General features: G+C 37.4%; 1 protein-coding gene across 13 annotated transcripts in view; it reads left to right on the top strand.

The window, feature by feature from the left end:
• Nucleotides 1–24,178, top strand: part of DOCK3 (dedicator of cytokinesis 3) — a 226,823-nt gene that overhangs the window by 23,174 nt on the left and 179,471 nt on the right. For all 13 annotated transcript variants that reach the window (XM_049826987.1, XM_049826980.1, XM_049826986.1 and 10 more), the window contains exons 3-5: nucleotides 8,068–8,108; nucleotides 10,422–10,477; nucleotides 15,122–15,218. In XM_049826987.1, the coding sequence (XP_049682944.1) occupies nucleotides 8,068–8,108; nucleotides 10,422–10,477; nucleotides 15,122–15,218 (194 nt within the window). The remainder of the gene's footprint in view (nucleotides 1–8,067; nucleotides 8,109–10,421; nucleotides 10,478–15,121; nucleotides 15,219–24,178) is intronic.

Here is a 24,178-nt window from a genome sequence, read left to right as displayed (position 1 = left end):
GACAAAGATTCAGATATTAGCTATACTTATGAGTGTGCTTATTTTTAATCATAATGACTTACTGAATAACTGTATTATTACAAAAGAGCAAGTGCTCTTTTGTAGTGACTGGTGTAAAAAGCAGTTGCTGTATTTAGAGCAATTGAATGAAAGAGTGGGTAATTTTCTGTATCAAGTTCTCAGGTACCTCTGCAGCTAAGTTTTGTATGTATTTGCAGGGTAAAGGAACATATGCATACACATACAAACATGTATTTGTCTCTTTAAGGCTAATAAATATGAATACCAGTTGATAACACATTTCAAAAGAATCTTTTTTTACTGTGGTTGTCTATGCATATATTAAATAAAATGCAATGAAATACAGTTGTCTTTGTTACTATGGATCTTGTTCATGTGCTTGAAATTGGAACTTTTGAATTTCTATCAATTTGTGTGCCTGCCACACTGTGTGCTTTCATGCCAGACCACAAACATCTAAATTGCTGTTTTCGAACCCTGTCTAAATCTGACAAATGCCTCCCACTGCTTCCCGCCGCCTCCCCCCCAATAATTCAGTATGACAGGGTTCAAACCCATGGACTTAGTGTCTACCTTTCCTCTGAAGCCACCAAAAGCTCCATCCATGTTTTCATCAAATGTTATGCTATCTATAAAGCATATGATATTACTAAGGTGGTTTTATAGTTAACTGTTTGCATGAAGGACTCTGAGGTCCTCCAGCAGTGTCACTCAAAGGTAACAAATATTCTTCAAGATACTAGTTGTATGTACGCTTATCTTTCACAGCTTTCCCCTCTCTCTGCTCCCCTCTCTGAGTCCTTCCACTTATGATCTTGCTACTGAGAGAGAATTGAAACAGTAAGTGGTGTTCTCTGCTTTACGTGCCATGCATCGAGGAGGTGAAAGGGTATGGCAATAGTATGCTACCTATAAATGCTGAAAGAGTTTTCTTTTGTTAAGTGACAAAGTATGAGCATACGCATTGTTTGAAACACACGTGGTCTACGCGTTCTAAAGAACACCCTATTTTTCAAGTCATACAGCTATTGCCCTGCCACTGGCATTCAGAGTAGACTTAAAATGTCTGTTTTGTCCATTTATTTTTATTGCCAGGGAGTAGTTTTCTTTAGATTAAAAATGCTACAACTTCAGTGACTTTTTTACCTTGAGACTTTTATATGTTCACTGAAGGAAAGAAACACTAGCTGATGCCTGAAGTGCCAGTTAAAAGAATATAATATTACCCATGCAAATTCTGGTATCCACACAAGTATTTGCATGGTTTTAATTTGTGTGTATGTTAATAATAGTGTTCTTAAGCCATGCATGTAATATATTTAAAGTTTCCCTCTGTTATTCCAGCAGCGACAGCATAGTCGAATGAAGGCTTTCCAGTATTTGGGACACTTAAGCGGCAGATATAGATTGCAATTAGAGTTTTTTCTTAAATTCTTGAAGAATTCGGTGTGCTTGAGAAGCAATATCTTTGCTGTGTTTCCAAGTTGTACCATACAGATGAGTGAGAAAACACAATGCAGACTGTCACACTGCTGTGGGAGCAGTGCAAGGTTCCTTCCACCTGGAGTCGGGAGCTGTCCTGTGGCTGGCTGGGCCAAACTGACTCACTCCCAGTAATTTGGGTTTACCCTGAGAAAGATGTTTCCAGTGAGAGATCCCTTTTCCTCTTTGCCTTTCTTCCCTTTTCACCCCTTTTCCTTTTTGCCTTTTGTGGAGTGTGTCAATGGAATTGAAATCTCTTGGACCCACACAGCTGCTGCGGAAGATCTTGCCTGGCTATTCAGACTAGTCTTTTGGAGCGTAGGAATGACTTCTTGATGGCCTTCTATTTGGCTAACACCAAGATGAAACGAATTCTATCTCTTCTGCTTTTGTTGTGGCATCTCTGACTGTGTTGTAAGCATATTCCCGTGGTTCTGCTGGCATGAGGCTGCTCCCTGACGTAGTGTTGGCAGGATAGGTTGGGTATTCATCTGCTGCTCATCCTGTCCTGGCACTGCTTAGAGCATCAAGCTCAGAACAGAGTGGTCTTGGCATTGAGTGGCTTTGGCATCAAGAAGCTTTGCTAAGCACTGTTACTATCCCTCTTCTGGGTCACTTAGAGTACCTTTAGCTCTGCACAGCAGCTTATATGCAGATTAAAAGGTAAAAGCAATTGTTTATTGGCTAGTATATGCAAAAGAGAGCTTTCCTCCAGGTTTGAGAGTTACATTACTGCAAAGTATACTCATTCTTGTAGGACAAAGAAGGTTCAAGTTCTTGTAGCAGATTCTACTAACATTGCTTTCTTTAAAAACCAAGTTTAGCTTTAGGACTTACCATAAATACTTCCGTAATTTATTTTCAGAATTTTCTTTGTCAAGAAATTGTACATGGAATTTGTTTTTTCCTATAACCTGCAGCTGATGCTACTTTATTTAACCTGGATATTTGGGCTTAATTTTTCTGAAAAAGAGATCCATACCTTTCAATTAGGACCCTTTTGTTTTTCTGCAAATGAATGTTCAAAAGGGACGAACTTTTTCCATGTGACAGAACTCTTGTTGAAGTGGAAATCTAGAAAGGGTTGCGAGGTGGCTTTTAGAAAGAATATCCTGTTTTGTTCAAGGCACTTTCAAGTAAAGAGCAAAAAACATTGGAAGCTCTTCTAATCACTCAGATTAAGAGATTGAGATGTGCAGGCCTGCCTCAGAGCTCCCTTTGCAATTTAACTAGAATTGTACTATTGCTGAGACCTCTGAGTGTGATACATCTTTGGAAAGACTGTTTTTCTGTCTATGTCTAAGAGTATGCAGGTCCTAATATGGCTTCGAGTTTCCTACACTGAATTTCTTTGTGTACAGGTAGTTGTAGGTGAAAGATATATGTTATTTACCTAAGCATTTTTTATATGTGATGTTGGTATATACATTCACAATCCGTTTTCCTGTCTTGCATCTTCAGAAGCCTTGTTGAATTCTAGGGTTCGGAGGAGATAAGCAGGAAGCCTACTATTTCTTAGGATAGCTGGAAAAGCCCTAGAAACAAAGGGAATGACAGGGACACATTTCTTGCATATACTGCTAAGTAATTTAGCTTCTATTACTGGCCTGCAAATAACCTACAGTGTGAATATATGTATAGACAATACATTTTGAAGAAAAAGTTATGAGCAAGTGGTGCTCTTAATGTGCAGGGGAAACAGGCATAATGGGGTACCTTTCCTTTTGTTTTTCTGAAGTTTTATTACCATGGAACTAATTCTTGCAGCTCTTTGGGGGATTATGTGCTGTGTAGGGTATACAGAGGGCAGAGCTGTCGATCAGCCTACTCTTCACTTTTCTTAGCTTGTATCAAATACCATTAGATGGTATTGAAAAAAAGCAGCTGTAAAAGATTGTGGTTTTTCCTGGGTTCTGTGTTTCACTTCAGAAATATAATGTTTCGACTCTATGGTAGGCTTAGCTGGAATGGATCACTGTGCAGTGTGGCTGTATTGCTTCAGGTAGTCTGCTTGGTTTATCTCCTGCACTGTGCAGTAGAGTCCGTGTAAAGGTGAAGTTGGAATAGGGCTTTAAGATAGTGACTTGTCCAGAACACGCTGGAATGGATATGATTCATTAATTTTTTTTCTACAGCATGTGAATTAAACCTTTGTCTTGTGTATACTGAGAATGTAAACCATGAGGTGTTCAAAATCAGTTAGATTAGGAAATTGTGATTCCTGCACTGACAGTTTCTGTTTTACTGAGACATCATGTCTTATCATACTACCAGTTTCTTTAAAACAAACAAATAAAAAGCTTTGCACCTCCATTCATCAAAATTTATCAAGTACATGGCTTTGTCATGACACTTATCCAGAAATACACATCAGTGTAGTATTAAAATGCAGTCCAAATGGCTGCATTCATCCTCAGCTTCTCATAAATGTTCAGACATTAACAGTGCTTTATTCAGTTGTTATTGTGCTATGGCGTAAGCAGTAGGCTCATCCTGTGCCTATTTTCCTGTGTGATCAAAGAAAAAAAGTTTGCAATGTCATCTGTATCATCAAAGTATTTTTGCCTGTTCTAGGATGTCTTCGTATTTTGACTATGATCTAATACTTGAAATTTCATCAGGCTTGTTTAGGATATATTTAGTGTTCTGCTTCTTATCCTAAATAGGATTTTGGTTAGAATGGTGCTTCTAAAAGACTAATTTTTGGTGTTACGGTAAATGATGTTATATGGTATGGAGTAACCCTTTGGCTGATTCAGGTCAGCTGTCCCAGCTATGGCTGCTCCCAACTTCTTGCGTACCCCTAGCCTGCTTGCTGGGGGTGGCACATTGAGAAAACGCAAAGCCTTAATGTTGTCCAAGCACTGTTCAGCAATAGCCAAAATGTTGGTCTCCTATCAGCAGTGTTTTAGCCACAAATCCAAAACACAGCACCGGACAGGCTGCTGTGGAGAAAGCTAGCTCCATCCCAGCCAGACCCCGTATGGTGATTCATTTCGTGAAAAACAGAATTATCTGTCTTCCTTTCCCTAGGTCATCCACTAGGTCAAGCAGTTTGAGAGTATTTGTAGCTGTCAGAAAGGAAATGCGTAGGGACTGTGGGTGTTCCAGCTCTAGTCTTATGCCTTAACTTAATCTGTTTGCAGATTCTTATTAGTTACTGATAATCACTAGACAGTTATTCTTTTCAAATTGTGGATGCTCCGGATTGTTTCACATTAACCACAAAATTCTTGTCACTTCATAGCCATGTTTTTCTGCTTCTCCCATCTTTTTCACCATTGCCTTGAAGTCAGTACCCTTTAAAGGCCATGTATCACTAGAAAATGATTGCCATAATTCTAAAGTATTAAAAATTAATTATTTGTAGTACAGTAACATCTAAAAACATTAGTCAATATTGAGGTCTGTGTAGTGCATGATGTGATCACAGTTAGCTGAAGCACCTGCCTGGATTTGATGACTATCATGATTAAATCCTCTAAAATAAATGTTCTTTAAAATAGATGATTAGATCAATATTAATCTATTTAAGACTAATTCCAGAATGAAGGTTTAATTCATTTTAGTGAATAATGTAATGCAGATGCAATTTTCTAAATGTGGTTTTTAAAAAAGCATTGTCCCTTTTCTCATAGCTTTTACTTTGAGATACAGAGTGAGTTTTTGGTGGTGTCCGTTGTAAGCAAATAAGGAGTTACATTTTGCAAGTTAGCACTTCCAGGTTCTGGTGAGCTCTTCTTTCTACTGTATGTTGCTTGCATGGAGTTGGAGGAAACTTAAAACAGAAGGGTGATTCTAAAAATACTATACCACATTGAAAAAGAAAAAAGAAAGAAAAACTAAGATCTGGAGAGCACGATCTGCAAGATGAAAGGGAAATATACCACTTTTCAAATTTATAAAAGTACCTACAAAAGAGAAGTCAACAAAATGTTTTCCATATTCTCCAAAAGAAAAAAAATCCTGGATTCAAATAGCCGCAAAGAAAGTTCAGGTTATAAAGCACACGTATCTTGTCTGAGCCACTGAAATAGGTTGTCCAGTGAGGATTTGCCATCTCCACTTGACATAAATATTCTAGATTTTCAAGTACTATACCAAAACATTACTGTTACATGCAGTTTTCTTGACTGATGTTGATCCATGGAAGAAACTTCTATAAAGATGCCTGTGCAACACTACCACTTTCAAACTGGTCTGTGTGGAGTAGCAGAAATTCCACATTTTGTGGAAGTTGTATGGATCATTTTCTCCAGGCAAGGAGTGCTGTTATTCAGTTCTGGTAATAAATTATTGGACACTGTTAAAAAAAGGCTAAACATCTGTGAGGAGAGGTTTAAAGACATCGCTTGGATGAGCTAGATGATTTCTCAGGGGTCCTTCCATTCCTGTTTTATACAAGTCTGTAAACACATACCTTTTAATCTTTGATGATCTGGTTTGGGATTAAGAACAGGAAACTCGGAAATAAGGTAGTTTTTTGAAAATGTGTTTCATCCCCTACCCTGCACATCTAAATCATTAATAGACACCTGCTTTATCAAGTTTTGTTCTACCTTTACAGTTCTGTTCACAAACTTAGATAAAACCACTTTTTTTCCATATTTACCAAGTTTGCCACTCTGTCTTAAAGCTTAAAATGTATGTTTATTTCTAAGGTACACAGTCTATGAATATAAAAGTTAGCAGCATGCTGCATTTAATATTGGTAGCAATGAGTCAGAGAATAAATGCTCTTTTTTTTTTTCTGTGACCTTAAAAATATGTAGCATCTGTTACTCAAAAGCAGGTGTTGCGGGCACAGTTGTGTGGAGTTTTAGAAATTACTCATTTTAAGGATTTGTATGTGTTGTTTGTGCATATATGTTTGTATTCACATGATTGACATGAAGTTTGATCAACTAAGAAATAAATTGAAAGAAAAATTTTATTTTTTAATTTAAGCAATGATTTAATGGGAAAATAAATCTTTGTGTTATGTCCTATCTTCATAAGAAATTTGTGTAATAAAGAAGATAGATTTTAATTTTTTCCATACTAAGATTTGCAAATGTCTTGAATTCATCAGTTATTTTCTTTTATATTGACTCATATTTCCTTAAAAAAAAAAAATAAAAAAATTCAAGATTAGCAGGCGGTCTTTAAAACAAAATCAAGACCTTCTTCCCCACTTCTGAGCCTCTAAATGAGACACATGTCCTAATTCAGCCAAATATTAAGTCCTTTTTCTGAGACAAAATACACAGTTACTTTGTTCTAGTCTTCTCTATTCTTCATAGCAAATTACTGACAAGTTTTCCTAGTGCTCTTTTAAATGCTGCAGATGCTAAATTATATCTGTCCTCTGTAGGGAAAAAAAAAATAAATTTAAAAGGATGAAGTTGCTGGAAAAATTAGAGGAATTTTTATGGAAAGTGGATTTAGATTATGTGAAATTTTACGGTTTTGGCAAGTTTGGGTTGTTGCCTGCCTGAATACTGGGCTGCAGTAGATAGAAGAGTGACATGCAGGCAGTTGAACTGACTGCTTGCGTAGTAGCTGGGCCTGGCCAACTGTGCCCACAAATTTTGGATGGCCAGGCCCCCTCCATGGAACTTGCATCCTGGCACTCTTCATTGCCCAGGCTCCTGTGGGACATTCCAGGCTCAGGTGTTAATGGTTAGCTTTATGTTCTGGGGCTGAAGCATTAGACCCAGACATGAAGAGAGCAGCGTGTTTTTAAGAAGAATTCGAGGTAGTTTTATGTGTCTTATGGAGTGGAAGAACAGCTCGTCTACCGTGATGGCTAAAGTGTGCTCCTTTTCCGTTGTTAAACTGAATGGTGTTTTCAGCACTTTTTTCCTGATGAATCTTGCCTGGAGTGACAGTACTTTCACCTGTGTAATACGGGAGTAATTGGGTTCTTCTGTTTAACTTGTAGCTTTTGCAGCTTTGGCTTTTACTCCTGATTTATTGTCCTGTCTGGGACTGTTAACTGATGGGGGATACAAAAATAATAATAATTGGGTTTGTGAAGTTAGATCCTAAAGTCTGTTCTCTAGTCTCACAGACATACATAAGACCAGACACGTGCAAAAGATTTATATTTGTTTAAACAATATTAGAAATGGATGATAATGGCTTTTCCTGTCCTTGAAAGGACAGGTTTTTGAAGTCTGGAGATTTTGTTAAGATAAACACTGCAAAGAGACTCATATAAGAAAAGTGGTCAGTACAGATTCTTGCATGAGCACTGAATGCATATTTGCCACAGTGGGTAATGATTGTGAGTACAGTGAATAAGTATACTAACCTGCTTTTATTCTTGGTGGGAATAAACAGGAGCATTCCAGGTTCTTAATTGCTTAACATCATTGCAGAGCAAATTAATACTAATACTAAAAACAAACCCCCACAATCAAAAAAAACCCCAACAAACAAAACACTTTAAAAAATGTGACCTATGTGAGGCACAACTGGCTTTTGAGATGATCTCAGTAACTGCATAGTTTTCAGTCAGTTTGCTTCTGTGTAAAGTAAGAAATGCCACAAATTAATATAGTGTGTTTTATCTGGTTTTAGGCTGGTACAGAGGTGTTTCCATTAAGAAGCCCAATGTAAAGGTAAGTGTGAATACATTTTTTTTAATCTAGTGGGAGATTATATCTATTTCGCTATTGGAACCCAGTGAACTTTTTGTTTTCCTTAGCCTTAGTATTGTATATCTCTAACTTTTTTACTGTGGGAAGATTGGATTTATTTTCCAAATTGAAAGACCAATACTCACTAGTCACCCAAAGGATCAGAAACCTTCCTGACATGTAACATGTAATCTTTCCAACACTTATATCTCATCCAGTTTGGTTCTCTCTATCCTACTCCCCTAAGAAAAGCATAGCTGGGTGATGTCGCACAGCTTAATTCAGGATTTTTAAAGAACACACTTAAGAATTTGCATTATTAATCTGAGACAATTTTCAAAAAAGTCTGATGAAAAAGGATATTGTAAGTTTGTTCTTTTTTTCAGATTTTTACAGTTTAACCACTGCATTTGGTTACTTTCCAGTCATATTCCTGTTTTGCTCTTGGAGAACTTGGAGACTGTTCTGATAAGAATTTTTTGCGAGTGCATGTATATTTTTGTAAATGTGTATATCCAAACATGTAAATAGTTGCTTCTATGTAAGCATCACTTCATTGTCTTTTGGTTTAAATACAGCTTGTTATTTAAAAAGCAGAGAGTACCAAATTCCTCATGTTTACCTCTATTATAGGATGTAATATTACCTGTATTATGTTTTCATGACTATAATACTCTTTTAATGGAAAAGCCTACACTCATTTTATGTGTGTTGGTACATTTTCTGCTTGCGTATATGTTCAGTTTTGATGGGAGAGCCCTTCAAACCTTCCTTGGTTTCTTAGGTAACGAGCACAGGATCACAGAAATAAACAGCATTAACTGGAAGTGAACCAAACAAGGAACTGAAGTAGCATTTCTTCCTTTTCCAGATTTGCATGTGGCTGAAAGCACACATATTTACTTTTTTTCCTGATTAAGCCATTCCTGTTAGTCATCTTTTCTCTTTCTGCAATTTCAGTCTTGCCTATGAAAAAGAAGGAATTTTTCTTAGCATTTTGAATCATCTTATTTAGTATTCCTTTCAAGCCCCTATGAAAATTTTTCTTCTTAAATTATACTGTTACAAAGCTCTAAAAATTTAAAGCCCACGTTTGATTACTGACATTTTTGTCAGAGGCTGTCAGCTGGTTTTTAACCTGAAGATTACCATTGCTGATCCTGTGTTCGCCACTGAAGTGCAGGCTTACCATTCTTACACAGAGTTTGCTCTGAGGATTCAGGGCCATGTGTTTTACGGAGATAATGGAATGCTATGGCAAGTCTGGTTTAAATTACCTCTTTTCCCCATGTCTCGTCACACAAGAACACAACAGCACAGGCAAGGTTAGAATACAACCGTCATGAGAACAGCAAAAGACAAATAACCGGAGCTATCCCAAGTGTGTTTAAACAGCTTTTTGTTGGAAAGAGGGAGGAAAATGGATAGCTTCAGGGTATGCAAGTAATACAACAATACTTACCCTAGTGAAAGACTGGTGTGGGGGGTAGACACAAATTTGATGGTGGGCTTTTTGCCTTTTTTTTTTTTAAAACCTATGTTCTTGTCATCTAATGTAATGTAGCATACTGGTAGAGAGGCCCGGTCTGGAAGCATACTGATGCTATGCTGCAAACTTCACAATAGCCACTTTTCTGGCTGTCCCAGCTAGCTTACATCTCTCCAGTAAACGTTCCTGGTGGTTACATCCATTACTCATTCCTTTCTGCTAACTGCAAGCCCTTCCCTGAACTCTTCCTACTTGTTGCCCATTTTTCCTGCTTGCTCATCACCTGTTAGTGGATTATTGGGTTTGCACAGTCTTTGCAGTAGGTAGACAATTGTCTAAACTTAAATGTTTTCTTTTAAATCAATCTTGTCCATTCCAAGGTAGCTGTGTAGTATTAGAATGACACCTTTTCATTTGGTCCTAGTTGACTTAGCTGTGATTTTTATACCAGAGCATATTTCCCATACAACAGTGTTTCTGAACATTTCAGGAGCTTTTGGGAATGAAGAGTACTCAGCTTGAATCTTTGTATGATATTTTTTATTGGATAGACTTGCAAAACTTCTTTATTAAGAAATTGATCTTTCAAGAAGGAGGTTTGATTCATTGTGCTGTCCTATTCTAAAGTGGATTAAAATGATCAATTGTGACTAATCTGAGTGTTGACTCTTAACTCTGGCAGCTTCTCTGACACAGTGTTAGGGGTTTTTAATAGGTATATTGGCAATTATTTATTGTGGCTTAGGATATAAAGGCTAAAAAGTGCAAATGTGTTTTTCTAACTTACAGACTTCTTTCTCCTGCAGGGGATTTTTCCTGCAAACTATATTCACTTGAAAAAGGCAATCGTCAGTAACAGAGGGTGAGTGTTTTTCCTTCTTTCTCAGAAGCTGCAGTGCTTCTCATCTAGAAGAGAATCTAAGAAATAGTTATTAAAATTTATAGAGTGATTTTAGTTAATTTTATCTCTTGTTGTGTATTAGGGTTTGAAAATGAAATGTAATTCTGCAGAGCTTTGGGGTTTTTTTTTGTTTTTTAATACAGCAAGAATCAATTCTGTTCGTTACTCCTGTTCACTTCTGCTCATAAAACTGGGACTTCAGAGGTATCATCTGAAACACGTATTTTAAAGAACTCTATATTTTTCATTTCTGCTTGTTTCATCGCTGGCAAAATTCTATACGTTCCTGTTTGTTACGGAGGCACTGGCGTGTAGACAGCCCATCTTGTTTATCAGCAGATTTTCACTGAGACATAGCTGACAAGGTAGCTATGCTACTTTGAAACCTTTCAAAAGGATCCAACCCTCCACACATCAAGCCAAAGAATGACTGGAGTACGTTGCTGAAAATATTTTACCTTCACGGTCTTTGTATGTAGCTCATATGTTGCTAGAGGTAGGTTTAATTTAGTTAATGTGAATAGCAATACTGATGGCAACGTAATGTTGGAGATTTTACTGTGCGTAGGCTCTGTAAACTGCAAAGTTCCCTCTGAGATTGACTGAGTCTCCTGAAATCAATATCTTACATCTTCACTGCTGCTCTGACCTGCATATTCTACATTAAGACCACTGTTGGGAGATTTTTAAGTGCAGCATTTCAGACAGTGACCCAAGGCAACAAGTTAAATAAGGAAGATAAAACTTATTAAATGGCATTTAGTGTAGTACCTGTAGAAAAAGATGAGACTTCTGATAGTCTTGAATTGTATGTTTATCTGTGAAGAGACTGAGTAAAGATTTTAAGGGCAACTGTACTACTGATGCTTCATAACTTTGGGGTGTAATAAAATTATATATATTGCATAGAATGACTACTCCTAACATGTACTCTCCTGAGGAGGAAGACCAGTTTCCTGCAATCTAGTTAATTAGCACTTGAAGTTAGTTCAGAATTTTTAAAGGGCAACTAGTTCAGGATATTTAGATACTACTAGGGAAGTCAATGTACATTTTTAAAATAACTATCAAAGACTGGTATACCAATTGATAAAACAGAATGTAATACAGTTCTGAACCAGAGATCAGGGTTAGTTCATGTTTTGGTATAAGAAATTCTGCCCCTTTATTTAAGAATATATCCAAAGTGCCAATATAAACGCTTGTGACATAACAGACCATTGTATATAAAGTTCTTATATTTGAGTCATAGACCCAATGTAATGCCATTAATGTGTGGGTATAATGGAGGAAGTGCAGGGTTATAGGAATGCAAAGCATTACATTTACATGGTTAAATGTAGTTCTGATGTGCATTCTCTTTAAATCCAGGCATACTATTGAAGGCTGATCTTCCAAAATGCTTTATTTTTCACTAATGATGCTAAAAGTTTGTAAATCCATTTCTAAAAATGATCTTTAGAAGAACATCCTTCTTTGGTTTTGATTTTTTTTTCTTCCCATAATTAGCTAAAGTATATTGTGCAATTCCTTTCATACTTTAGTTTTCTGTGGTTTCTTAAAGGGATGTTGAACTATTTTGAATCCCTTCCCTGTAATGGCATTTTACAGACATCTGAAAAGAACTGAATTTTCAGCTAGAAGTGGTTGTGGCATCATTTTTAATGTTGTTAGCATAAAGCAAACTTTTGATGATACATACTAAATGCAGAATTTTTGTTTAACCATTGAAATGATCTTGGAATATGACCTAAAGAAAAGCTGTTGTGATTTTCATCATATTCTTAGTGTTGTAATTCAGATCACAAGCATACTCTGTGGAGTTTTGTTAAAGCATAAATTGAGATTTCCGAGTCTTACTGTGGCCCAGTTTGAAAAAACAAACCAACCAATCCCCAAAACCAACCAAACAAAAACATTGCAGGAGTAGAATAGAGCCCAATCTCAGATGCCAAGTATCTGTCAGTATTTCAGTCTCTCACAACAAAATGGTGGAATGACAAGGTCACTGGCATAATAATAGAAAAAAATTGTGATCTGTCCTAGTCTCCTGGTATGTATGTATATGAATCAGTGCTTTCCAGTCTCATCTTCAGTGGGTTGAATGCATACCTGATAGGACTATGCCAGGTTTTTAAGATAGTGATGCTTCTAACATATGTATATTTTGGATCTTAATATAAGATTTACTTATGTCATTGATGTGAATCTGAGTTTTTGGTAGCTTGGAAACGAAGAATTTAAACTTTTGTTTGATAAGTTTTCTGCTTCAAGAATACATAGAGACATACAGTGACTTAACTTCATCATCTTCTCCCCCATCACTTGCTGCTTTTGGCTCCAGCTAATGCGTCACAATTATTTCTAGAAAGAATTTTCAAAAGGGAAATATTGCCATGAAAGTTAGTGGCTTTTTTTTAATGACTGTGTTCTCTTTTAAAAACAAACAAACAAAAAAATGCCCAAACAACAAAAACCCAACACCTTTCAGAATTAATTACATCTCATTGTTTGTGTATTTACTTCTTAGCCATTTAACTCTGCACAAAGGACAGAAGTAGTAGCCTAAACGGATTATGGAATGGGGAGTTTATAGCTTCCCTTCAGGAGAATTTCAAAATAGCTGTACACACAATTGCACTGCTGAAGAGGAAGGGGTGAGTGTCCTTCATAGTTGTTGTGACAGACAGCCTCTGCAGCACATCCTTGACGCTCCTTGTCCCAAACCACCTTTTGAGCCAGCGTTTTTCAGTACTGCTACTTTAGGACCTATGGAAAATTGTTCCAACATGGTGTGTTTCAGAAACGTGTTGGGTTTTGTTTTTTTTTAATTCTCCGTCTTTTAAAAAAATTGCTAAAGGAGCAGAAGCTTGAAACAGACCTTAATTTTGTAGTGTCTGATACTTGTTTCAGTAATGGCATTCAACATAAAGGGCAAGTGAAGGCACTAATGGCTCAGATAATATAATGGTATTACAGTACATACATTAGTTATCACATTCTTGCACTTCAGTGTGATGAAAGGGAGAGCTATGCTTGGCTGGCATGGACCTGCTGAAGTGGGTCCAGCAGAGGGCCACAAAAATGATCAGAGGGATGGAACGCCTCTCCTATGAGGAAAGACTAAGAGAGTTGGGTGATTCAGCTGGAGAAGAGCAGGTTCTGGGGAGACCTTATTGTGGCCTTTCAGTACTTAAAGGGGGCTATAACAAAGATGTGGACAGACTGTATATTGCATATATATATTCCAACTATATATTGGAAAGTTTAGTCTGAGTTCGCTATACCACACAGGGCTGTGATATTCTTGTAACTTTTGTTATCAGGGTGAAAGCAAAGTGATAGTCTTAGTAGAACTAGAAGCTGAGACTGTGGAGAAAAATAAAGGAAGGGCTGAATTTGAAATAGAAAGTTGTATGGTGTGTTCTTTGCTTTACTGTAATATGTTATGCTCTGAGTAGTTGGATTCTGATATCATAACGCTTTAGATGCTAACAGAACAATACGTTTTTTGAAAATGCAGGAGGTTTCAAATTGGGAAGGGAAAGGGATGCAAATAATACTGGTATGGAAGCTATCAGAATTTGTTATTTATATTGGGTGGGTTTTGTAGCAGTAATGATAACCTAGTTAATTCTATGCCTACCTAAAAATCACCTTATTTTTGTTACTGAGTAATCAGTAATAGAATTTAAATATTTAATATTTTTAAAGGGGTAAAGATGGTACGACTTTGATGGTTCTGTGGACGGACTTTTTAGTAGGGCCTGTTGCAATAGGACAAAGAGTAATGGTTTTAAACTAAAAGAGGTTAGATTCAGTCTAGATGTGAGGAAGAAATTTTTTATGATGAGCCTGGTGAAACGCTGGCACAGGTTGCCCAGAGAGGTGGTAGATGCCCCATCCCTGGAAACTTTCAAGGTCAGGTTGGACTGGGCTTTGAGCAACCTGATCTAGTTGAAGATGTCCCTGCTCGTGGCAGGGGAATTGGACTAGATGACCTTTGAAGGTCCCTTCCAACGCAAACCATTCTGTGATTCTCCTTTAATGGATATGGAGGATCTTGACTACAAAGGGACAAGTCCTATTCTTTTGATTAGAGGATAGCTCACTCGGGTTTCATATGCAATATTGAAAAAGTCTTCTGAATGGGAAGGGTTAATAGATGGTAGATCTTTTGGATTGTTAATGATATTGGCCAACATATTCATTGGAGGGAAAAAAGTACTGGACTGGCTCAGAGAGAAGGGACACAAACTGTGAAGGACCCCACTTTACAGGCAAGTTAATTTAACATGCTACAATCATGCAAAGTGTTTTCATTGACCTTGGTTAGAATGAAATTCTGTCTTTTGAACAGGTAACTAGGAGATGCTTTCACATAAGCTAACTCTTGTGGAATGTAATGGAGGAACAGTTGATATGACTCTGGAGTTGCTTCAGTGTTACAACAGACAAGATGGTCCTCTTAAAGATGTTTTCCTTTATGTTGAACAAAGTCAAACAAATTCAAGTTCTAGCATTTTACAAATTACTATGCTATTTATTTCTTTTTCTACCTTCTCCAGGGTACTTTTCCTAATTTTTCCTCCTTTTCTTCTATAGGCAATATGAAACAGTTGTTCCACTTGAAGATTCTGTTGTGACTGAAGTCACAGCAACACTGCAGGAATGGGCTGTGCTCTGGAAACAGCTGTATGTGGTAAGAACAGTACCCTTTTCATTCTACTTTGCTTCTCAAATATCTTGGGATAGGTCGTTTGCATTTCAGTCCATTAGGAAAAAATCATAATCAATATAAGAATTGTTGGATTTATCTAGTGAGGGGGTTGCGAACTGCAGAATCACTGATCATGCAAGTTTCACATGAACTATGTTGGAAATTTCAGCAGTTTTGAAATTATACCTTCGAATCTGAAAGCTTCATTCTTTAACACCCCCCCCCCCCCCAAATTTTAAAGTGTTCTTAAATATGTAAGAAATAATATGTGTTTAGTAACACAAAATGGAAGACTTCTGTAAGTCCCATCAAAGACTTCAAAGAATTATTCAGCGTAGTCTGTGAGTATTTGTTTTTAGCATCTAGAGTTTGAAAGAGGAAGAATTCAGAGGTCTTTTTGTATGATTGTTCCTTCATCTTTTAAAAATAAACACTCAAGCGTATTGAGTTTATACTCATCTATTTTATATTATTTTCAGTTGCTGCCACATAATGTCACCTACTGCTTTCATCTTTGTTCTTCTCTGACTTTTTTAATGGCCAAGTCCCATGGAACAGGAAATAAAAAAACTTGCACATTTGAAAGTATTTTTTTCCTGGTTTTTTTTGTTTGTTTGTTTCCTCTTTTTAGCTTAGTAATTACTAGCCATAACTGTAGGATTAGGATCAAGAACTGTAGGTGGTACAGGCAAGATTTCCTTACTTTAGAGAAATAGCTCTACATAGAGCTGCAGCAGCTTTGTTTCCGTATTTAAACCTGAAGTGACAGTGGTTAGATATCTAAGGAATAAACCCGGAAAAGATCCAGCTAAATGAGTATAGTGTATCTCTATCATAACCAGCCATGTTCCGTACTCCCTTCAAAAAGCAATCAAGTCTATTATGAAATTAGTTTTACTTTTGTTGCTCCCACTTCTTCTATGGGGATCATATGCCTCTGAAGAAATTTTCTTGGAAAGGAGCATCCAATCGAATTGCGGGGGTGGGGGTGTGTGGGGTGGGGGGGTGGAGGGCACGCATGGCACATGGTATATATGCTCTTTTTATACCACTGTTACACCTAGTACTCTTCCTTTTTCCATTTCAAATACCTACTTCTCTGGTGTATGTGAATAAAGCAATCTTTTCTGTTTTCTTCCTGTAAGATTTTCTCTCTCCCCAGTGTCAGATGAGGAAGACAACAGTAATACTGACAATGGTATTGAATTGGAGAAAGGGGACTCATTTTACCTACAAATGAGTTATACTTCCTTTCTACGAATCTATTTCTTTTTTATTGTTAAAGTGAATTCCCTGAGCGGAGGGAGAGAGCAAGCTCTAGCTATAAACTTTCAATTAGTGATTTTCTTTCTGGGACTGCTTTCTATTCTAGCTCATTATACTTATTATAGCACACAACATTGTTGTATTCTTAAATAACAGGGGAAAGAATTTACTATTTTCATAGAACTTTGGAAGGAGGCATCTGTTCCATGACAAGAAGAAATGGGCAGAGCTTCAGAGTCGGAAATAAATAGTTTTGTGGTATGTTTTTTCCAGAAATTAGAAAAAAAAAATTCTAATGTAGAAGTAGTCATAGAATTGTTTAGGTTGGAAGGGACCTCTTGAGATCATCTAGTTCAACTGCCTTCTCAAGTAGGTTCAGCTAGACCAGGTTGTCCAGGACTGCATCCAGGCAGGTTTTGAGTTTCTTATGAATGGAGACTCCACAAATTCCCTGGGCAAAGCTGTCAGTGTTTGACAACCTTCAGTGGTTTTTTATGTTCAAGACTACTGATGCAGTACCATAGCCTTTCTGACATGAAAGAACAGTCTCAACTATTGTTAGGTGGATAAGAGAAATTTGTCCCATTTACAAACTGTAAATTTCAAGCCTGAGAAAGTGTACAGAAGTGCACAAATGCATGTGGCAGAGCTGGTATTAGGATTTTATAATTGGTATTCATGCTAGAAGCTATGTTGTAAGGTCGTATCTTAAAATATATTAAGAGACTAAATGGAAATACTTGCTTGTTGTTGGATCAGCACCAGCAGAAATTTTTATTATTCCCAAACTGTAGTAAGAGTCATCTAAGAAATCTAATTAATGTTATTTATCATGCTACTGTGCCTAGTCAGCTTTGTAGAAAAGTTTCTTACTGTAGTGAAGGTTCAAATGCTAGTTGTTACTGCAGGTGCTTTCAGTAGGTCAGCATCTATAAATGGTAACAGTAGGCATTTCATTATTTAGTAGTATTGCAGGGCAAGACAACTGCCAAAGTTGTACAGCATCTCTTAATATCTCTGAATAGGCTGAAATGTTCATCTCCTGCTTTTTGTCAAACTTCTTACTTGGATTATACTTTGAAAGACCAAGTTTGTTTCAATTAAAAATTCCAAGAAATTGCTTTACTAATACCATTGAGAAACAATACAAGGTTTGTCTTTGCCTTTCAGTTAAACAATAGGAACTGGAATGTAATTCCCAGGAATCCTGGAGTGATTAAAACACTGCCTGAAGAGGGATGCTATGTAGCTCCAAGATAAAATAGCTCAGCTGTAAAAAAATTGGAGGGAGGAGAATAGTGAGAAATGGAAGGGCAAAGTGAAGCACAACTTTGAGAGAGTTGTAGAAAATCAGTTCATGTAAAATGTTGGCAATCTTCCTCGGTTCCTTCTGACCACAGAGAGTCTGTGCTATTACTAGGAAGAAGCTGTGTGTGGGGAAGCTTGAATAGGTTTGAGTTACAACAGTTGTGCAGTAATTTTAGTTTGTATGTCTGTGAAATATATATTGGAAAGTTTAGTCTGAGTTCGCTATGCCACACAGGGCTGTGATATTCTTGTAACTTTTGTTATCAGGGTGAAAGCAAAGTGATAGTCTTAGTAGAACTAGAAGCTGAGACTGTGGAGAAAAATAAAGGAAGGGCTGAATTTGAAATAGAAAGTTGTATGGTGTGTTCTTTGCTTTACTGTAATATGTTATGCTCTGAGTAGTTGGATTCTGATATCATAACGCTTTAGATGCTAACAGAACAATACGTTTTTTGAAAATGCAGGAGGTTTCAAATTGGGAAGGGAAAGGGATGCAAATAATACTGGTATGGAAGCTATCAGAATTTGTTATTTATATTGGGTGGGTTTTGTAGCAGTAATGATAACCTAGTTAATTCTATGCCTACCTAAAAATCACCTTATTTTTGTTACTGAGTAATCAGTAATAGAATTTAAATATTTAATATTTTTAAAGGGGTAAAGATGGTACGACTTTGATGGTTCTGTGGACGGACTTTTTAGTAGGGCCTGTTGCAATAGGACAAAGAGTAATGGTTTTAAACTAAAAGAGGTTAGATTCAGTCTAGATGTGAGGAAGAAATTTTTTATGATGAGCCTGGTGAAACGCTGGCACAGGTTGCCCAGAGAGGTGGTAGACGCCCCATCCCTGGAAACTTTCAAGGTCAGGTTGGACTGGGCTTTGAGCAACCTGATCTAGTTGAAGATGTCCCTGCTCGTGGCAGGGGAATTGGACTAGATGACCTTTGAAGGTCCCTTCCAACCCACAATATTGTATGATTCTATGAAAAGAGCACATTTTTTTCCCTATTAGAATATGTAGGCTATGTGCAGACAGATACAGTGTCATGACACTGAAAAATAAAAAAGCAGTTCTTTGCTTTCTGATCTGCCTGTATGCAGGCTTCTAAGATGAGCACAGAAACAGGAAGATTTAGTAACTACTTTCTGTCAAAAAAGGTCACTTTTCCATTTAACCTAGTTGGTTTGGATTTTCCTATATTCACAGCCGTTGTATAAAATCTTTGGGAGGGAGTTCATAGGGACTGAGTGTTTAAAATCTGTACTATGTAAACACTGTATACTGAGTTGCTCAATAATATGCGTACTTTCTGATAACTACAGCTGTGACCAGATGTGTGTGTGTATATGTGAGTGTATGTATACACATACAAACACATATGTATGTATATTGTCACTAAGCTTACGGACCCTGTATCTTGTGTTATTGTTTTGCCTGGCTCAAATACTCCGTATTGTTCTTTAGATTAATTTGGACAAGTGTGGTGGGTTGACCCTGTTTGGATGCCAGGTGCCCACCAAAGCTGCTCTGTCACTCGCCCTCCTCAGCTGGACAGGGGAGAGAAAATACAACAAAAGGCTCATGGCTCAAGATAAGGACACTTTAATAAAGTGATAGCAAAGGTTGCGTGTGAAAGCAAAGAAAAAACAAATGATGTTATTCTCGATTTCCCATCAGCAGGCGATGTCTAGCCGCTTCTTGGGAAGCAGGGCTTCAGTACGCGTAGTGGTTGCTCCGGAAGACAGAACGCGCCCCCCCCTTCCATCTCCCTTCACTTAGCTTTTATATCTGAGCTGATGTCATATGGTATGGAATATCTGTTTGGTTAGTTTAGGTCAGCTGTCCTGGTTATGTCCCCTCCCAAGATCTTGCCCTGCCCCAGCCTGCCATTGAGGAGAGGGCAAAAATGTTGGAGAGCCAGCCTTGATGCTGTGCCAGCACTGCTCAGCAGTAGCCAAAACACTGGTGTGCTGTCAACACCTTTCTAGCTACTGATGCAGAGCACAGCGCTATGAGGGCTGCTATGGGGAGTATTAACTCCATCTCAGCCAGACCCAATACAACAAGATACCTATTTTGTTTTGTTGGAAGCTGAAGAAATTTAAAAGAAGGTTCTGCTTATCCTTTCTTAGCATTACAAAGGCTCATAAACAAAAGATGCCAGTGATTCCCTTCCCCAATACTGTACTTAATATATGGAGTGGAAGAGGAAAGAAAAGTAAGATTATTATTGGTGCCACTATGGGAAGCTGAGCTTGTTCTTGTGACTGCTCCAAAGGGACGTGGAAGAGAGAGCAGAAAAGCAAGAACAAACCTTGGAGAGACTTCTGTAGGCAAAGAGGTGGATAGAGATGCAAAATTGCATTTGTTATGGTGAAATGTTTGTGGCTTTTGTGTAGTTGGCCAGACCAGCGTATGACTTCCATTGAGACAGCAAATAATACCGATAAGGTACATAACTTTCTTTCTTACTCTGTATGTGTTGATAAGATTTGTTATTTTTATACTACTTCTAAATAAAGGATCTGCAAGTTCTCTGAGAGCTTTCGTTAATTAGGTCAAACAAGACTCCTGTGAGTTGTTAAGTCAGCTAAAGAGATCACTGAAACTCACAGTTGGAGCATAGTAGCTATTTTAACAGTAAAAAAAAATTCCTCAGAGTTTAAGATGTAATGTGAGGACTATTTCTGTTGAAACAGCAGATGACTGTAGAGACACCAAACATAATTGCCCAATTTAGAATTTGGTCAGCTCAGTAAAGGTAATTTGCTACTTTTATGCAGGAAGGCGGGGGGGGGGGGGGGGAGGTGTGGAGTGACTTCTCTTTTAGTTTTAGGAATAAGACCTAATGGTGTTGGGAGTAGATGGAATTTTTTCCAGCTTTGTCTGAAACAAATTTCCTATTGGCTCCTTTTAAATTTTCTGAGGATCCTATCAAGGAAAAGAGAGTGGATTAAAGGACTTGGTGCAATTGAAGCTATCTGGTTCGGGTCTTTTTAGGGTGTCCACAAAAACTTGAAGCATTAGTTCAAAACTTGTCTTTAAAAAAAAAAAAAAGGCCATTCACTAAATCACTAATGTAGTCTACTCTTGTAGTGGAGTATTTTATGAGATATTTTTATTTAGTAAGATGCCTTTTGCTTCATACCTGATCAAACATGGAACTGCTGATGCATTTTCTAAAATAAGTTGTCAGACAAAAAGTCTGGTATGATCTAAAATGGATGTGCTGCATCTGAGGTCTACTTCAGAAGGTCTCCTTTGAAGGAACAGAATTCTTTCAAGTCAAGGCTGAGCATGTTTCATAGACACTTGGAGTTCTGTGCAAGCAAACTCCTGGAAAGATGAGGTATTTGTACTGAGACATGTATTGAAATGGTATTGCACATATATGTGGTCCTCTTTCCTTTTTCTGAGTAATTTTCACGGTTACTTGCAAATAGGAAATTCCTTTAGGGTGGTTTTTCAGGCATTGTGAGAGAGACATCTAAGACGACTCTTAAGAGCTTGTCTGGCCCCAGTTGACAGTAACAGAGAGAATCAAAGTTATCACTTTATTATCCATAGTCCTATGTTCTAATATTCAGCAGTATTATGGATAATTTTGTATCTTTCTATGCTTCGAGTGAAGGATGGATCTTCATGGAGTGGCCAGGAACTCAGATACAAGTTTGCGGCAGGTGATAGTCTTGTTTAAGTGCTGCACAGAATATAAAGGAAAGTAAGAGTAAATATTTTGACTTTCAGTAGCATCTAGTTCTTCAGTTTCTCAAAGGGAACAGTGCTCTGGGAAAACATCTGATTGCCTAGCAACCTAATCAGAGGCTTTTAGCAGATTTGTCATTTGATTACTAGAAAATACTTGAACATTTTTCTTGATTGGGTTGTAAAGGGTATGTGCAGAATGATTTGGAGAATACAGAATGATGAATACTCCGGTGTTGTATGCATAAGGTGGATATTTTTATAATTTGGTATGTTCAGTCATGGAAGGGGAAGCTGGAGATAAATCATAGAATAGCCCAGGTTGGAAGGGATCTCAAAAGATCATAAGGTTCAACCTTTTATGGGAAAGGGAACCTAGATGAGACTGTCTAGCACCCTGCCCAATCGTATCTTGAAAACTTCCAGCAATGGGGATTCTATCTACCATGACCCTAGGGAGCTTGTTCCAGTGAATGATTGTTCTTACTGTGAAAAATTTTTTTCTTATATTGAGACGAAACCTCTCCTGGTACAACTTAGACCTATTGTTCCTGGTCTTCTCCGTGTGTCTCCTTGTGAAGAGAGAGCCTCCATCCTCTTTGTAGCTGCCCTTTGTGTACTAGAGTACTGTGATGAGGTCCCCCTGAGCTGCCTTCTCCCGGGAGAAAAGACCAAACTGCTTTTGTCTGTCCTCATAGGGCAGGTTCTCCAGCCCTTTGATCTTCGTGGCCCCCCTTTGGACCCGTTGCAGTCTGTTTGCATCTTTCTTGAGTTGTGGGGACCAGAATAAAGACCACAATATAGAATTGTTGCAGTGTAATTTGTGTCTACTCATTACCTTAGCCAGTTAGAAGTTTTTGTACCCCAAATCGTAGGCTTTTACGCTGCTTATGTATGTTGTCTTTGGAAAATTGAGAATATTCCTTCTCATGCTTTGTTAACTTGAGACTTGTGTTTACATAAATTCATTAGCTATGGTTTCCTGGAGGTCTTTAGTGGATGTCATGACTTCTACCGTTCTTTGGTGGAACAGTCCTCATGCAGAATCTACAGTTAATATTTATTAGGACACTGCTATACAATGCAATCCATTTCACTTCATCTCCACGTTTAGCACTAACTTGCTGAAGTTCAGTTTAAGTGCTTCATACTTTTAAGATTATAAAGGATTCACACAATTACTGTTTCCCTTCCCTATTTGTCGATGCAGTCGATCTCTTGTAGTGACTTGTGGAAGTCTGTGAGTTTTAAGGAATTGGAAGTAGGCATCAGTTTTTAAGATTAGTTTGTAAGCAATTCTTATATCATTAAAATTTGAAAAATTATGATAATTGGTTTGAAAATTGCTTTCCTTTGAAGATGGCAAAACTTATGGCTAGTTTATTGGATTTAAAGAACAGAAAAACAAGGACCAATATATGCAGTACGTTTCACCTTTCATTTACTTCCACATACAGATTTATGATATCATTTCAGATTATTAAGATCAACTAGACAGTTCTTATATATTTTCAAACAAACAAAAGGTTGACTATAAAACAAAACTTACTAAGTATTAGTGAGACTGTGTGGGTGGAATATATGTTTTGAGTTACCATGGAGATGGATAGATTATTAATGGATTTTAAAAATAAAGACAGAATTAAATGCAAGTCACCTTCTGGTGTCCTTGGCAAGTCCTACTGTGGCAAACTATGTGCAGGGTTTTTTTTTATAATTTCTTGCTTTATAGGAGAATGTTATTTAGTCATTGATATGGGAGGTCAGAATATGCTCTTTTATTTTGGTAAAGAGAAGAGAATAGCTGCCTTCCTGATAATTAAATTCACAGCAAATTATGGGGGGGGAGTTGAAGGGGGTTTTTTTGAGATTAATTTTAATTTTTTTAAGTATTAGCTAGTTTGTAATTAACAAAGAGCTCTTTCCTTTTAGAACAGTATGCAGTCTACCACATGCTGAAAAAACAGTGCTGCAGTATAGATGTAAAGTACATGTGCAGTATTAAAACGTGAGAATTTGATTTTCTTGAATGCTGGTTTAAGACTAGCTGCGAACAGACAACCAGCAAGGAAACAGAATAGAATTTACTCAGGGGAAACCAGTGGCTGACCTGCAGATGATTTCAAACTATTTCTTTTGCACTGTAAACATACTGAACACTTAATTACATCAGACCAGGAAAAGAAGGTTTTAATCAGAAAATCCAAATAGGAATTTGAGAGTTTATTCATCTGTAACTGGAGAGACTCACCTGGGTTGTTCCAAGTATGATGTTATGACAGAATTGCATTTGAAATAGAGGCAAATGGTAGTGTGGTTTGATTTTAGTCTTCCAAAGATGTATTTTGAGGAAACATGATGGTTTGGTTTGGTTATTAAGAATGGAAAATTAGAGGAGGGGGGGAAAGGGGTAGAGGAAACTGGCAATCTGGCTTTTTGGAGTGAATGAGTGAGCAAGCTTGTGTGCATGTATAGAGCTTAGAAGGAAAAAGACTGATCATCTGTAGGTGGGTATTTATTGGAACTAAAAAGGCGGTTTGTTGGATTTCATTTTATAGAAGACAGATTTTTTTTTTTAATAGAAAAGCAAAGAACATCTGTCCTTTTGGCAGTGTGTGTGGTACTGCTGCCCATGTGGTATCAGGAAGTGTCCTTCAGTCTT

This window comes from Accipiter gentilis, chromosome 23, assembly GCF_929443795.1.
Source record: "Accipiter gentilis chromosome 23, bAccGen1.1, whole genome shotgun sequence".
In the NCBI taxonomy this organism is placed as follows: Eukaryota; Metazoa; Chordata; class Aves; order Accipitriformes; family Accipitridae; genus Astur; species Astur gentilis.
This window is presented reverse-complemented; position numbering and strand designations above follow the sequence as displayed.